The sequence below is a fragment of the Peromyscus leucopus genome, chromosome X, assembly GCF_004664715.2.
Source record: "Peromyscus leucopus breed LL Stock chromosome X, UCI_PerLeu_2.1, whole genome shotgun sequence".
Taxonomy (NCBI): Eukaryota; Metazoa; Chordata; class Mammalia; order Rodentia; family Cricetidae; genus Peromyscus; species Peromyscus leucopus.
In genome coordinates this window covers 129459877-129477522 of record NC_051083.1, presented here as the reverse complement: position 1 = coordinate 129477522, position 17646 = coordinate 129459877, and the positions used below count along the sequence as shown (strand labels likewise).

General features: G+C 39.0%; 1 protein-coding gene across 1 annotated transcript; it reads left to right on the top strand.

Moving 5' to 3' along the window:
* The first annotated feature begins 7801 nt into the window (after positions 1-7801).
* LOC119086666 (golgin subfamily A member 6-like protein 6) lies at positions 7802-15310 on the top strand. Its single transcript, XM_037199199.1, has 2 exons — positions 7802-7982; positions 14082-15310. Exons 1-2 carry the CDS (start codon positions 7824-7826, stop codon positions 15144-15146), a joined length of 1224 nt encoding a protein of 407 aa, XP_037055094.1. The 5' UTR covers positions 7802-7823; the 3' UTR covers positions 15147-15310.
* Positions 15311-17646: the final 2336 nt, after the last annotated feature.

The window sequence follows — 17646 nt, the reverse complement described above, 5'->3', positions numbered from 1 at the left end:
TAGTCTTACAGAATGGATACGAAAGCAGGACCCATCTTTCTGCTGCATACAAGAAACACATCTCAAATTCAAAGACAGACACTACCTAAGAATAAAAGGCTGGGAAAAGACTTTCCAATCAAATGGTCTTAAGAAACAAGCAGGGGTAGCCATCCTGATATCCAAAAAAATAGACGTCAAACTAAAATCAATCAAAAGAGATCAAGAAGGACATTACATACTCATCACAGGAAAGATCCACCAAGATGAAGTTTCAATTCTGAACATTTATGACCCAAACACAAGGGCACCCACATATGTAAAAGAAACATTACTAAAGCTTAAACCACATATAAAACCCCACACATTAATAGTGGGAGATCTCAACACCCCACATTCACCACTGGACAGATCTCCCAAATCCAAACTTAACAGAGAAATAAAGGACTTAACTGATGTCATGACCCAATTGGACCTAATAGATATCTACAGAACATTCCATCCTAACAAGAAAGAATATACCTTCTTCTCAGCACCCCATGGAACTTTCTCTAAAATCGACCACATACTTGGCCACAAAGCAAATCTCAACAGATACAAAACCTCCTGTGTTCTATCAGACCACCATGGTTTAAAGTTAGATTTCAACAACAACAAAAACTACAGAAAACCTACAATCTCATGGAAACTGAATAATGCTCAACTGAATCACCAATGGGTTAAGGAAGAAATAAAGAAAGAAATTAAAGACTTCCTAGAGATCAATGAAAATGAAGACACCACATACCCAAACTTATGGGACACTATGAAAGCAGTGTTAAGAGGGAAATTCATAGCACTAAATGCCCACATAAAGAAGTTGGAGAAATCCCACACTAGTGACTTAACAGCACACCTGAAAGCTCTAGAACAAGAAGAAGCAAAGTCTCCAGGAAGAATAGATGCCATGAAATTATCAAGGTGAGAGGTGAAATTAATAAATTAGAAACTAAGAGAATAATACAAAAAATTAATGAAACGAAGAGTTGGTTCTTTGAGAAAATCAACAAGATAGACAAGCCCTTATCCAAACTAACCAAAAGACAGAGAGAGAGAATCCAAATCAACAAAATCAGAAATGAAAAGGGGGACATAACAACAGACACTGAGGAAATCCAGAGAATTATAAGGTCATATTTCAAAAACCTCTACTCCACAAAACTGGAAAACCTAAAAGAAATGGACAATTTTCTGGATAGGTACCACATACCTAAGCTAAATCAAGACCAGATAAACTATTTAAATAGTCCAATAACCCCTAAGGAAATAGAAACAGTCATTAAAAGTCTCCCAACCAAAAAAAGCCCAGGACCAGATGGTTTCAGTGCAGAATTCTACCAGATCTTCAAAGAAGAGTTAATACCAATACTCTCTAAATTGTTCCACATAATAGAAACAGAAGAAACATTACCAAACTCCTTCTATGAGGCTACAATTACCCTGATTCCTAAACCAAACAAGGATGCAACAAAGAAAGAGAACTACAGACCGATCTCCCTCATGAACATTGATGCAAAAATACTCAATAAAATACTGGCAAACAGACTCCAAGAACACATCAAAACAATTATCCACCATGATCAAGTTGACTTCATCCAAGGGATGCAAGGGTGGTTCAACATACGAAAGTCCATCAATGTAATACACCATATAAACAAACTCAAAGAAAAAAAAAACACATGATCATCTCACTAGATTTGGAAAAGGCATTTGAGAAAATCCAACACCCCTTCATGATAAAAGTCTTGGAGCGATCAGGAATACAGGGAACATACCTAAACATAATAAAGGCAATATATAGCAAACCAACAGGCAACATCAAATTAAATGGAGAGAAACTCAAAGCAATTCCACTAAAATCAGGAACGAGGCAAGGCTGTCTGCTCTCCCATACTTATTCAATATAGTACTTGAAGTTCTAGCCAGAGCAATAAGACAACATAAGGAGATTAAGGGGATACAAATTGGAAAGGGAGAAGTCAAGCTTTCCCTATTTGCAGATGACATGATAGTATACTTGAGTGACCCAAAAGATTCCACCCAGGAAATGATAAAGCTTATAAACACCTTCAGCAACATAGCAGGATACAAGATCAACTCAAAAAAATCAGTAGCCCTCCTATATACAATGGACAAAGAAGCTGAGAAGGAAATCAGAGATACATCACCCTTTACAATAGCCACAAATGACATAAAACACCTTGGGGTAACACTAACCAAGCAAGTGAAGGACCTATATGACAAGAACTTTAAGTCCCTGAAAAAAGAAATTGAAGAATATGTCAGAAAATGGAAAGATCTACCATACTCATGGATAGGCAGGGTTAACATAGTAAAAATGGCAATCTTACCAAAAGCAATTTACAGATTCAATACAATCCCCATCAAAATACCAACACAATTCTTCACAGACCTGGAAAGAATAATACTCAACTTCATATGGAAAAACAAAAAACCCAGGATAGCTAAAAGAAACCTGTACTATAAAACAACTTCTGGAGGCATCACAATCTCTGACTTCAAGCTCTACTATAGAGCTACAGTAATAAAAACTGCTTGGTATTGGCATAAAAACCGACATGTGGACAAATGGAATCGATTTGAAGACCCTGACATTAACCCACACACCTATGAACATATATTTTTGACAAAGAAGCCAAAAGTGTACAATGGAAAAAAGAAAGCATCTTCAACAAATGGCACTGGCATAACTGGATATCAACGTGTAGAAGGCTGCAAATAGATCCATATCTGTCACCGTGCATAAAACTTAAGTCCAAGTGGATCAAAGACCTCAACATAAATCCAGCTACTCTGAACCTGCTAGAAGAGAAAGTAGGAAGTAGACTTGAACGCATTGGCATAGGAGATCACTTCCTAAATATAATACCAGTAGCACAGACACTGAGACAAACAATCAATCAATGGGACCTCTTGAAACTGAGAAGCTTTTGTAGAGCAAAGGATACAGTCAACAAGGCAAAGTGACAGCCTACAGAATGGGAAAAGATCTTCACCAACCCCACATCTGACAGAGGACTGATATCCAGAATATATAAGGAACTCAAGAAATTAGACATCAAAACGACCAACAGAGGAAACCCAAATGGCTGAAAGACATTTAAGGAATTACTCAACATTCCTAATCATCAGGGAAATGCAAATCAAAACAACTCTGAGATAACACCTTATGCCTGTCATAGTGGCTAAGATCAAAAACACTGAAGACACTTTATGCTGGAGAGGATGTGGAACTAGAGGAACTCTCCACTGCTGGTGGGAATGCAAGCTTGTACAACCACTTTGGAAATCAATATGGTGCTTTCTTAGAAAATTGGGAATCAATCTCCCCCAAGATCCAGCTATACCACTCCTGGGCATATAACCAAGAAATGCTCAATCATACCACAAGAGCACTTGCTCAGCTATGTTTATATCAGCATTGTTTGTAATAGCCAAAAGCTGGAAACAACCTAGATGCCCTTCAACTGAAGAATGGATAAATAAATTGTGGCACATATACACAATGGAATACTACTCAGCAGAGAAAAAACAATGACATCATACGGTTTGCAGGCAAATGGATGGATCTAGAAAAAATCATCCTGAGTGAGGTAACCCAGACTCAGAAAGACAAATATGGTATGTACTCACTCATAGGAAGATGCTAGATGTGGAACAAGGATGACTGGACTGCTACTCACATCACCAGTGAGGCTACCTGGAAAACGGGACCCCCAAAAAAAGACACAGAGAAATGGATGAGATCTACATGAACACCCTGGTCATGAGTGGGAACAATGAAGGGCGACGGTCGAGGGAAAGAGAGTGGGAGATCCTAGCTGGATCAAGAAAAGAGAGGGAGAACAAGGAATAGGAGACCATGGTAAATGAAGACCACATGAGAAGGGGAGGAAGCAGAGAGCTAGGGAAGCCCACGGAGATCCACAAAGATACCCCCGCAAAAGACTGCTGGCAGTGGTCGAGAGATGGCAGGAACTGACCTACTCTGATGATGGGATGGCCAGACACCCTGATAGTTGTGCCATAAACCCCATCCAAAGACTGAGGAATCTGGATGCAGGCATCCATGGCTGAGCCCCTGGTGGAGCACTGGGAGTCTAATTACTGAGAAAAAAGAGGGTTTATATGAGCGAGAATTGTTGAAGCCAAGGTTGGATAAAGCACAGGGACAAATAACCAAATGAATGGAAGCACAGTATCTATGAACCAAAGGCTGAGGGGCCCCCAACTGGATCAGGCCCCCTGAACGGGTGAGACAGTCATTTGGCTTGATCTGTTTGGGAGGCAGCTGTGTGTTGGTGCCGGGTCCTGGGCTGGTTGCATGAGTTGGCTGTTTGAATCCTGGGACTTATGCAGGGATGTTTGGCTCGGTCTGGGAGGGGGGGACTGGACCTGCCTAGACTGAGTCTACCAGGTCGATCCTGGTCCTCGGGGAGACCTTGATCTGGAGGAGGTGGTAGTGGGGGGTGGGTTGGGGGAGGGGGATGGGGGCGAGAGGGGGAGAAATAGGGAATCTGTGGCTATTATGTTGAACTGAATGGTGTTGTAAAATAAAATAAAATAAAATAAAAAAAGAAATATGGGCTCAGTTATGTAAAGTAGCAGTGAACTATACTATTCCTTATGTGATCTTGGGAAATGGAACTGCTTTTTAAAGAGGGGTAAGTATTGGAACTGTTAATGTATTTAAATTGGGCTTTTTTCAATTAGACATATCAATATATTATTAAGCCTATTTTAATTTGGTGAAAACTTTTAGGTCATTTAACATACTGGTTAAGTAAGGCAAAGGACACCATCAATAGTACAAATCACAAGGCTACAGAATGGGAAAAGATCTTCACCAATCCCAAATCTGACAGAGGCCTAATTGTTGTGGATATCATTCTGTATGAATAAAACACTGTTTGGTCAGTGGCCAGGCAGGAAGTAGGCAGGACAAGGATAGAGGAGAATTCTGGGAAGCAGAAGGCTGAGTGAGGGAGACACTGCCAGCCACCGCTATGACAAGCAGCATGTAAAGATGCCGGTAAGCCACAAGTCACGTGGTAAGGTATAGATTTATAGAAATGGATTAATTTAAGTTATAAGAACAGTTAGCAAGAAGCCTTCCATGGCCATATAGTTTGTAAATAATATAAGCTTCTGTGTGTTTATTTTAGAAGTGGGCTGTCAGACTGCTGGGGATTTGCAGGACCTGGAGAGAAAACTCCAGCTATACCTAATTTCAAAAATATATAAAGAACTCAAGAAATTAGATATGAAACAAACCCCAAATTATCCAATTAAAAATAGGGTACACATCTAAGTAGGGAATTCTTAGCAGAATTTTTAAATGGCCAGGAAACACTTAAATAAATGTTAAATATCCCCAGTCACAAGTGAAATGCAAATCAAAACTATTTTGAGGTTTCATTTTATATCTGAGAGAATCAAATCCAGCTCATGCCACTGAGGATGGAGAAAGGGGAGCACTCCTCTATTGCTGGAGGGATTGCAAACTTGTACAGCCACTTTGGAAATCAATATGGCAGTTTCTCAGGAAAACTAAGAATCAATCTACCCCAAGACCCAGATATACCACTCTTGGCATATCCCAAAATAATACTTCATAATAGCACAAGGACACTTAGTAAACTATGTTCATATCAGTTTTATTCATTATAGCTAGAACCTAGAAAACAGCGTAGATGTCCCTCAATCAAAATAAAATGGATAAGGAAAATGTGGTACATTTACACATGGAATATTACTCAGCTATCAAAAGCAATGACATCCTGAAATGTGCAGGCAAATGGATGAAACAAGAAAAAATCGTTTTGATTGAAATAACCTAGACACAGAAAGACAAACATGCTATGTACTCACTTATAAGTAGATAGTAGTCATAAAGAAAAGGATAACCATGCCACAATTCACAGATCCAGAGAACCTACGTAACAAGGAGTGCTCAAGGGGAGAAGTTTGGCTCACCCTAGAAAAGGAAAATAGAACAGATTTCACAGGTGGACTGGGGGAAGGAAGGGATCGGACCAGGAGAAAACAGATGGGAAAGGATGGAGGGTGAGAGTACTAGATGAGACAACTGGAAAAGGGGAAGGGGCTTGCGGGGTGAGGTAAAAACCTAATGCAATGGAAACTCCCAAGAATCTATAATATATCTCCAGCTAAGATTTTTTAACAAGGCGGGTATGTAACCTGAACTTGAAATCTCCTGTAACCAGGCAACTGTTTAAGTAGAGGGACTGGGACCCAGCCATATAACCTTCAAACTACAATTTGTCCTGCCTATAAGATGTGTTGGTATAAAGTTGGTACAGAAATTGTGGGAGTGGCCAACCAATGGCTTCTCCAGCCTGCGACCCATGCCACAAGATGGAGCCCACCCCTGACTCCCAGACTCAGAGGTGGGCAGCCCTGAGACCTAGGATAGAATTGTAGTGGGTAGCCATTCCAGCTTTGACCTGGAAATATCACCCTATTTGAGGTAACTGTCACGCCTAAAAGGCAGAGCCAAGAGAGCTCCCCAATCTAGATCTCAGGTCTTCAGGGGTCCTCTCTTGACTCTGCCTTGTAGGCGTGACAGTTACCGAAGCCTCAAAGGGGGTGGTATTTCCAGGTCAAAGATGGAACAGCTACCCACTACATAGAACCAAGCACAACTGGCAAAACAATCAGTCAATGTAATTATGCCTAATGATATTCTTCTGTACTCAGATTGGTGACAAGCCCAGTTGTTATCAGAGAGCTTTTATGCAACAACTGATGCAAACAGATGCAGAGACCCATATCCAAACAATAGGCAGAGATCAGGGAGCCCCGTGGAAGGGGGGGAGAATTTTTGGAACAAGAGGGGTTAAAGGCACCACAAGAAAACCCATAGAGTCAGGTAACCTTGGCTCATAGGGGCACACAGAGACTGAAATGACAGCCAGGGAGCCTGCACAGGAATGGACTAAGCCTTCTGAATGTATTTGACAGTGTGTAGCTTGTTCTTTTTTGTGGAACTCTTAACAGTTGGAGCTGGGGCTGTCTCTGACTCATTTGCTGGCTTTTGGGACCCTATTCCTCCTTCTAAGTTGCCTTGTCCACCCTTAATATGAGGGGAGGTGCCTAGTATTCAACTTCATATGCCATGTTTGGTTGATATCCATGGAAGGCCTGCCCTTTTCTGAGTAGAAATGGAGGAGGAATGGATGGGGGGAGCAAAGGAAAGGTGGGGAGAACGACTGGGAGGAGGAGGGAAGAAAAATGGGAAATATGCAGTTAGGATGTAAATAATAATAATGAAAACCAAAATAGTGGTTAAGTATTATGGGAGATAGATACTGGAAGGGACCACTCAATTGGTTAGGGGGAGCTTGGGATCTTGGGGAACATCTCCTAGGAACAAGTCTTCTGCCACATGTACCCCCATTGACTAAATACATGTATGTAAAGAGGGGTGTCATGGAAAAGATGTCTTTGTGATGTTGAAGAGAAGCTTCCATGCCTAAACAGACCCTGTTTTCCCTCCCAGGATCTCCCCTATCAGAAGTGTAAAGGGTGGTACTTTCTGTTGTCTGAGCCTTACCTTGGTTTCCTAGACACCTAGCCTCTCCCAACATTCACCAAGGGTTGAAAGGGCATTCACTGTGATGTCAGAACCCATGCTTGCCACTATTGGCTGTGGCAGACTTAGCTAACCAATCAGAGCTTAGGGGGTGTGGCCTCCATTGTTCTTGGAGGGTATATAACTCCACTACCTGGCCTTCTGGGCCAGACCCTTGTGAGGCTTCACAATGGGCAAGGTTAATAAGAAGTCACATGGGGGCACCACAGAGACAGACCCATCGACTTCACATACCAACCTAACTCTGAAGGGCAAGATTTCACTAAAGCCTAGAACTCCGGTTTCTGGTGAGGCCTGCTGTGAATCCACTTCCAGAGGTGATGAAAAGGTAAGTACAGCTAATCTAAGTGAGCTCTATATTTTGCTTTAAATGGTTTACATTATGTGTAAAAAATGTATGTAGGCTTAAATGAGTGGAAAAAAGAAGTATATACAGTGATATAAAGAAATGGTTTTTAAAAATAAAGTTTTTAAAGAGACAATAAAGGTAGTACAAAAAATAAGCCAAGTAAGGATATATATTACACAGAGACTCTGGTTGTGTTGTCTTTGGGATTCTTAACTAAACAGAGATATTTAATTGTAAAGGCAGCAGAGTGAAACCAATATGTATATTTTAAAGATACCTTGACTTCAAAATTTGGATCTAAAGATATGTTGCTTTGGAAAGGAGGCTCTGCTTTTGTTTCCACAGAAAGCCAAAGGCTATGGATTTGTTCCTGATTAAGTTACATCAGGTTTGACCAATCAAGACCCCCTGAATAGTCTCCAATGACACCATGATCCAGATGGTCCAACATCCAGAATGGTTTCAAGGCAACAGGCTTAGACAATATACCCTCACAGACTACTCCATAATCCTAAAATTTTCGTTGTGTCCCCATAAGATACAGTGCCCCCTCCAACAGGAAGTAGTAAGAGAAAATGCACCCAAATTCCCAAATATACCAAGCTGGCTTTGGAGATGGAATTGGCTCATTCCTTCTCTAAACCCAAACATATTGCTAAAAAAATAGGTTAAGAGGTTCTTTTGTCCCATATTAAAAGAGCCCTCTGGTGTGGGACAGAGAAACACCAATATTTTTATTTAAAACAGGTTTATTATAAATACAATCCCTTTCTAAAGAAGAAAAGGGGATAGTTTTGATATGATAGGATGAAAGGGTAGATTAATGCACCTACATTTAAAGAGCAATAACTTGTTTGAAATATTTTACATTGGTATAGATTTTAGTTTATTGACACAAATTTAAAGTTAATTTTGTTATACTGTATGTATATTTCTACTTTTTTAAAGGTATTATGTTTGTACAGCTCATTTAAAATTGTAATGGATAATTAAGAAATAGATTAATAATTCGTCTTCTATGATAGTCAAACTGGTAGCATGTTAAGTTTTCTAGGTATACATAGATACATTTCAGATAGACAGGTAATCTTCAAACACTTCAAAGACCTACAGAATATGGCATTTAAAATGTTTTTTAAAAAATTTAGACTTTCTGGATAGTGAGTCATGTCTGCTCTTGGCAGCACCAATTTACTTCAGAGAGGAGGATGGGCATTGAAGACACTCCATATGGAGTTTATCTTCACCTTGGCAAAAATAGCCATTTAGGCAAAAAACTGTTCTTGCCTGGACTGATTGATGGACTGGACATGCAGAACCCATAGGAAGGTGACCACTAAACTTTGCTTGACAAAATGGTCCTTCAGGTTTCTGCTTCACAGAGGAAACTACCAGACATTCTACAGGACACAGAGAGAAATGACTGAGAGACTCTAGGCCTGTGGGCTGAAGACAGATGCCCCAACTTTACAAAGCAACATTAGATGACTGTCCAGGCTGCCAGCAGTATCTGTCTACCCTGCAAGACTCCTGAAATTTGCTTGTGTCCTTCTCCCATTTTTCAGGTAATATTATATCCTTCTGAGGTCTTTGATGTAGTTGAAGACTAGATATTTATAATTTCCTCAATTATGAAAAAAGATAAGTTAGATATAAAATCTTAGACTCACAAATATAAGGTAGATAATATACCTTCTATAATATTGTAACTGTAATTCATACTTGATAATTGTTTTGTTATATGTAATTTTACTATGTAAAAGTTAAAACCTTCTTTTTTGAAAAAAGAAAAGGGGAAGTACTATGGGGTGTTCAGTATGTTAAATGTGTTGCTCTGATTAGTTAATAAAAAAAACACTGATTGGCCAGCAGTCAGGCAGGAAGTATAGGCGGGACAAGCAGAGAGGATAGTTATGAGAAGTGGAAGGCTGAGTCAGAAAGATACTGCCAGCTGCCACCATGACAAGCAACATGTAATGATACCAGTAAGCCTCAAGCCATGTGGCAGCTTATAGATTAATGAAATTGGTTGATTTAAGATAGAAGAACTAGATAAGAATCCTGTCACAGCCATACAGTTTATAAGTAATATAAGTCTCTGTGTGTTTACTTGGTTGGGTCTGAGCGGCTGTGGGACTGGCATGTTAGAGAGATTTGTCCTGACTATGGGCCAGGCAGGAAAACTCTAGCTACACTCTTTACTCCATCATTGCCCCTCCTCTAGAAAACATACCCTTGCCTGGCCTAGCTTAAACCTCTTGCTCAACCCATACACCTAAGACAGCCTTGCTTCCTGGTACATATCTATGTAACAGGTCTTTCTTTGGACTTCCAGCTCCCAAATAATGAGACAGAGACTTCTTATTTAGTATGAAAGCTTGGCCTTATCTTAGGCTTATTCCCAACTAGGTCTTATAACTTAAATTAATTAATTTATATTAACCTATATTCTTGCATATGGCTCTTTACCTCTCCTCAGTATAGAATGTCTCTGTCTGACTTTCTCTGCTCCTCACTGGCAAATTCCTAGCCTCAGATTTTACAGAGAGTTCCTGTCTCTCACCAGAAGTCCTGCCTATCCTCTCCTGCTTTGCTGTTGGCCATTCATCTCTTTATTAAACCAATCAGAAAGTCCCTAGACAGGTGAGATTAAATAGTGGCAATCGTCACACAGTGTGACCAAATACCCTACAGATTTTCCCCTTTTTGTCTAAATAAAAGGGAAAGGCTTCAACTCTAACACAGAAAAACTATATAAAATAAGAACAATTATTCAGATAAAAATTACATTCACAATTTCCAGTCCATATATATTTGGCAACTCTGGAGAAAGTACTCTATTATTTATCCTATCTTTGTGTGTCCAAAGTTTTGTACTTAAATCACTTTCTATCATAACTTATATTGCCAACCTAAAATATCTTTTTAGAACTTAAAACCTTTTCTTAAATAAACAACTTAAGCTTTTATGTCTATCAACCATCATAAACTTTAAATCACTTTTGTGACTTCTTTTTTGAATTTGGTAACAGGAAAAATTGTAAAACCATAACTATCTAGTTTTCAACCCCATCAGAGACCTGAGAATGATAAAATATTACCTGAGAAAACAGAAAGTACAGAGCAAACAACTTCCAAAGCTATAGAAATGATAGAGACAGCTGGCTACCTAGACAGTCACCAGAGGTTCTTCTGCAATATTGGGGCATCCATCTTTGGCCTGTGGGCCTACAATATCTGACAGACTTTTCTGTAAAATGGGATTTTGAATGAATGGCCTACCTTGTCTTGGCAAAGTTCAGCAGTTGACTTCCTTTGTGTCCTGCTTGACAAATTTGGATAGCATACTGGCAGTAGTTAAGGCAAGGACTGTTTCTTGCCCAGTGGTGAGCTTTGCCACATTGAAAGCAAATTCCATATGGAGGTTCTTTGATGCCAATAATTTTTCTCTGAAGTACATTGGTGCTGCCAGAAGCAATGTCTCACTGTCATAAAAAGTCTTATGTTCTTAAACGATTTTAAATGTTATATTCTGTAGCTCTCTAACGTGTTTGAAGACCACCAGTCTACTAAAATATATCTCTGTTTACCTGGAAAATATAACTAAGATGACTCCAAGTTTGATTGTTATAGATGACTACCTACTAAACTGTATTTCTTAATTACCTTACACAGTTTGCAATAACAACTTTCAAGGACTAGCACTTTACATTACATTTTTAAATGAGCTGCATATGTATAATACCTTAAATAAGAGTAGAAACATATACAGTAAGCTATAACAAAAATAATGTTAAATTTGTTTCAATATACAAAAATCTATACCAATGTAAGACTACTAATTGCTTTTTAGTTTAAAACTAGATTTAATAATCTATCCTTTTATCCTATCATTCCTATATCTATCTCCCCCTTTTTTTTTCTTTTCAAAAAGAGGTATCTGAATCTAACACCCTTTGTTTAGTTTTCTCTCTCTGATCATGACCAATGAAATCTTGCAACTAGCTCCCCTACATGATGACAAAAGTCCATAACCCCCCTAATGACCCAAAACCTTCCACCCCAACTCTTAGGAGTGTGGGTGTAATGGTTTTAAAATTACTTCCTGCTGTCTGGGTGCAACAGCATCTTTTAGAGACCCTGAGAAAAGTGGTATAATTGCCAAGTCCTGGGAGAGCTATCTGTATCATTTGTTGTCCAGTCTCTGTGTGATGGGAAAGTATGTGGCTTAACTGAAGTCCTGGCTAGAATAGTGTGTGAGGTTGTACCATCTCAGCTAGTAGCTTTGAAGTTGTTCCGGATACAGATTTTTGTGGAAAAAAACATAGAGGTATTCTGAGAGGATGGATCACCTGGGCTACTTGTCTTCATTTGTATCTGTTTTTTTTTTTTTTTCTGAAAACACACACTTTTATAGGTAGCATATATATACATATATATAGTAGTGTCCATAAGTGAGCTAAAGATGTTTTTTTTGTTCCTTGTTTGATCAGGTAAAAGGTGCCTGTAAACTTTATAAGTCCACTTGGACTGCAAATTTCTATCCATGCCATATGAAAGAATGGCATGTAATAATAAGTTCTGAGGACTCTGTAGACAACAAGATTTATCATGTCTCATCTTGTCTCAGAGTTGTTCCCAAGTAAAAGGGTCAGCATATATATCACCTGTATTATAGTTTTCCTTGGTTTATTCCTTCATGTCTACAGCCAAGATTTTCAGGAGGTCTTTGCCAGTCACATCTGATCTTTATTAATTTTGAAGGAATCTTTAACTTTTAATTTCCTGTGGGAATAAAGGCATAACCTCTCTCCCAAAGTAACATATACCTTGGTTTCTATTCTGAAATTAAGACATCCTTAAAATTTGTAGGATGGTTTAATTAGTAGTTTTTTAAAATATCCAATGTCTCTCAGCAGCTATTGGTTTTTCTTTATTAGCATTTAAAAATTTAAAGTTAATAAAGTACTATATAAGGTCCAAATATCCTGTTATAATATTTCCTACACTTACATGCCTTATTCTTTTTGTTTGTTTGTTTTTGTTTTTCAAGACAGAGTTTCTCACTCTGTAGACCATGCTGGCCTTGAAATTACAGAGATCTGCCTGGCTCTGCCTCCCAACTGCTGGTATTAAAGGCATGCACCACCAACACACAGTAGCTTATTCCTTTTAGAGTTACTTTATTCTCTTTTGAAAGACTTTATTTTTTAACTATTTTTTATGACTGTCTATACCATTTTCTTGTCTAGCTTCAGAACCTAAGCAAATTTTTAAGCACATAGAACTTGTTCAGAGGTAGTTTTGGTCTGGACCTCCCTGGCTTACTGCATGCCTGAAGGCTTTTCTGACTACATGAGCCAAACCTTAAAGGGCCAGGTCACCTCTACACATCTGTAGGCTCCTTTTGCAACTGCACTTAGCACATTGCTCTGGAAGCTGGCCCTGACCCCCTTAGGTCTCTGAGAACCAAGTTTTATGTCCATGGGGACAAACTGGGAACTGCATTTACCCATCCCAGCTCTGGGAAATTGATGGCTAAGGAAGAGGTTTCTACTTAATCTTCTGCAGAGTAGCACACCTGCTACTCACAGGCCCTAAACTTGGATATACATGCCCTCATGTTGGGAGCCAAATGTAACAGGTCTTTCCATGGAATGCCAGCTCTCAAATAATGGCACAGAGATTTCTTATTATGTATGAAAGTTTGGCCAACTAGCTCTTATAATTTGAATCAATCCAGTTATATTGATCTATGCTCTGCCACATGGCTCATTACCCATCCTCAGTACAATATTTCTGACTATACTCAGTATATTATAGAGACTACTATAATCTACTATTCCACATTGTCTCACTGGTGAATCTCTAGCTTCAGATTATTCCCAGAGCTCTTGTCTTTTCCGAGAAATCCTGCCTATCCTCTCCTGACTAGCTATTGTCTAATCAGCTCTTTATTAAATCACTCAGAACATGCCTTAGACAGGTGAGGTTATACAACAAAACATCTTCACACCATGTGATCACATACCCTACAACATAACTATTAACTAATGTCATACTGTGCTTTCCTTCTAGAATCTACATGCCTTAAAAGGGGTGAAACTGATTCTGAAAAGGGGCTCAAAGATGAAGATCTTGAAAAAAAATACCACTCCTTCTGGGAAAACTAAGGAAGATGAAAGAGTAATACCATGCCCTGAAGAAACTCAGCGGCAGAAAAAGAAGAAAAAACACCGACGTAAACGAGAGAAAAAGTTACAGGACAAGTTGAAGATGCTGTGGGATCAATATACACAGCTGCAGAATGAGACAAATATACTTTGGAATCAATACTATCATATGCACAGTCAGGTAAAGACACAATTTGGCCATGACAACGAGCTGCAAGATGAGAGGAATACACCATGTGATCAAGACAAACAAGTACAGAGTCAGATAATCACACTCTGTGGTCAAAAAAATCAGCTGAAATCAGAGGTTAATGCACAATTTGATCAAGATAAACATCTTAAAGAAGAGATAATCCCATACTTCAATCAACACAAACCTCTGAAAAACGAGGTGATTGCACACTGTGATCAAGATATATGTCTGAAAGAGGAGGTGATCACACAATTTGATCAAGACATGAAGCTGAAAGAGGAAGTGATCACACCCTTCAATCTATACATGCAACGGAAACAGGAGGTGATCACACCATTCAATCAAAATAAAAGTGTGAAAGAAGAGGTGATTACACAAGTTGATCAGGACAAGCAACTACAGAACCAGATGTTTACACTCTGTTATCAAGACAAACATGTAAAAGAAAAAATGGTCACTCTCTGTTATCAAGACAAGCATCTGCAAGACCAGGTGTTTACACTCTGTTATCAAGACAAACAAGTAAAAGAGGAGATGATTACCCTCTGCTATCAAAACAAGCAGGAGCAGGACCAAATGTTGACACTCTGCTATCAAGACAAGCAGGTGAAACAGGAGAGGATTGCCTTCTGCTACCATGACAAGCAGGTGAATCAGGGGAGCTTCACTCTCTGCAATCAACAAAAGCAACTGCAGGACCAGATGAACACACTCTGGGACTACAACAACCAGTGGCAGGAGGAGATGAACACTGAGCCCAGGAACAACACACCATAGCTGGCTCACACATCTCCACTACTGATTTGAATAGGCTGTAGTCTCAGAACACAGCCAGAAACACCAGATATACATGTCTAGTCATCAAGTTGTTTGAAAATGCCCCCTTATTATATTCAATGCTATCCAGTGAGATTTGCAAAAATAAATTCATTCTGAAAAGATCCATGTCCCTGTGATTCTCTTGTGGTAGAACTGGGAAGAGAAAAGGGATGTGATAATACTTTGCTTGTGCTTTAACAAATAAATCTTGCCTGAAGATCAGAGTGCAGAGCTAGCAACTAGAGACCAGGCAGTGGTGGCAGACACCTTTAATCCCAGCACTTGGGAGGAGGAAACAGGAAGTGATATGTCTGGGCAGGGAGAGGAAGTGATAAGGTGGGATGGAGACAGGAGTTTGGCCCTTTCAGTCTTAGGATTAGGTAGAGGTAAGAAGTCTGGCACCTTTGCTGATCTTTCAGCATTTACACCAATATTTTTTTATTAAGAGCAATTAGGGTTCTTCATACAAAGGTAGGATGGAGATTTGAGGAGGGAAGGAGGGGAACTTTGGTTCTTCATATTTGGGGGTAAGACAATGAGTACATGCTCATGAAGGCACTGGAGAATATGAACAGAACTTCAAGATCTTCCTTGGTCATTGTTCTACAGAAAACAATAAAGGGCTTGGAATTCCTACCTGTGTGCTTTACATGGGGCTGAGGAGGGCTTTGGTTCAGGTTGTGGTTTGCCACAACACATGGGAAGTATGTTTTGTGGTTCGCTACATCATACTTGCAAAGAGAGAACACATCACCTATAGGCAGACTATCTTTTAGTGCATTTTGCTATAACACAAACACACACAAACACACACACACACACACACACACACACACAAACAAACAAACCATGACCTAAATCAATGAACTGTCCTTAGGAAGAATGAAGATATCATCCTATAGGATGCATTTGTTTAACAACATGAGGATATGTTTCTTTTCTTAATGCTGCATTTGTTTAACTATGAAACGATGTGTTTCTGTTTCACCTTACCTACCTAAGGCACCTGATTGGTCTAATAAGAAGTTGAATGGCCAATAGCTAAGCCAGTAAGGAATAGGCAGAGCTGGCAGACAGAAAGAATAAATAGGAGGAGAAAAAGAGAATGGGAGAAGGAAGAAAAGAATGAGGGAGAAAGATGGAGACCCCCTATTGCCAGCCAGGCAGCTGCCAGGCAGACAGACATAGAGACAGCATGAAAGTAAGATACACAGAAAGAAGATAAAAAGCATTGACTCAAAATGTAGATAAAGAGAAACAGATTTTAACTGAGCTAAGATAAGGCTGAGCGTTCATAACTAATAAAAAGTCTCTGTGTCATGATTTGGGAACTGGTTGGTGGCCCAAAAGAAAAAGCCTGGTAAATCTTATCTCTATACATAGTTGCATGTGCAAATAATTAACATCAGATGCATTGTGGGAAAACACACAGGAAGTAGGTAAAAGCTTACATAATCCAAGCCAGTCAGCCAAAACCAAGAAGCTCACATGCTATATTTCTTAGTGACCAAACATCTCCTTGAACTCCATGAAATAAATTCCAAATTAATAATCAGGACCCTTGAGTATTGTTTGTAACTGGAGTTGTCCTGTGTCCACCCAGCTCCTGCAGCTGCTCAGACCCAAGTAAACACACAGAGGCTTCTATTACTTATAAACTGTATGCCTGTGGCAGTCTTCTTGCTATCTAGTTCTTATATCTTAAATTAACCCATTTCTATTCATCTATAACTTGCCACAAGGCTTGTGGCTTACTGGTACTTTTACATCTCCCTTCCTCTGTGTCTGGCTGGCAACTTCTGACTCAGTCTTCCTGTTCCCAGAATTTTCCTCTCTGCTTGTCCTGCCTATGCTATACTTCCCACTTGGCTACTGGCCAATCAGCACTTTAATTATTAACCAATCAGTGCAACACATTCAAAACATACAGAACATCCCATAGCACTTGCCCCCTTTTTTTTCTATATAGACTGTCTTTGATGCCCATCCTCCTCTCTGAAGTTAATTGGTACTGCGAAGCAGATATGTCTCACTTTCCTGAAAGTCTAATTTTTTAAACATTTTAAATGCCATATTCTGTAAGTCTTTGAAGTGTTTGAAGACTACCTGTCAGAAATATATGTATAAATACCTAGAAAACTAAACTAACATGACTATAAGTGTGATTATCATAGAAGACTAATTATTAATCTGCATTTCTTAATTATCCATTACAATCTAAATGAGTTACATAAACATAATACTTTAAACAAGAGTAGAAACATATATATATAGGAACAAAATTAATTCTATATTTATATCAATAAACTAAAATCTATACCAATGTAAAACATTTTAAACAAGTTGCTCTTTAAAAGTAGGTTCAATAATCCATCCTTTGATCCTATCACATTTGTATTCCCTTTTCTTCTTTAGAAAGAGATTGTAATTATAATCAACCTGCTTTAAATAAAATAAA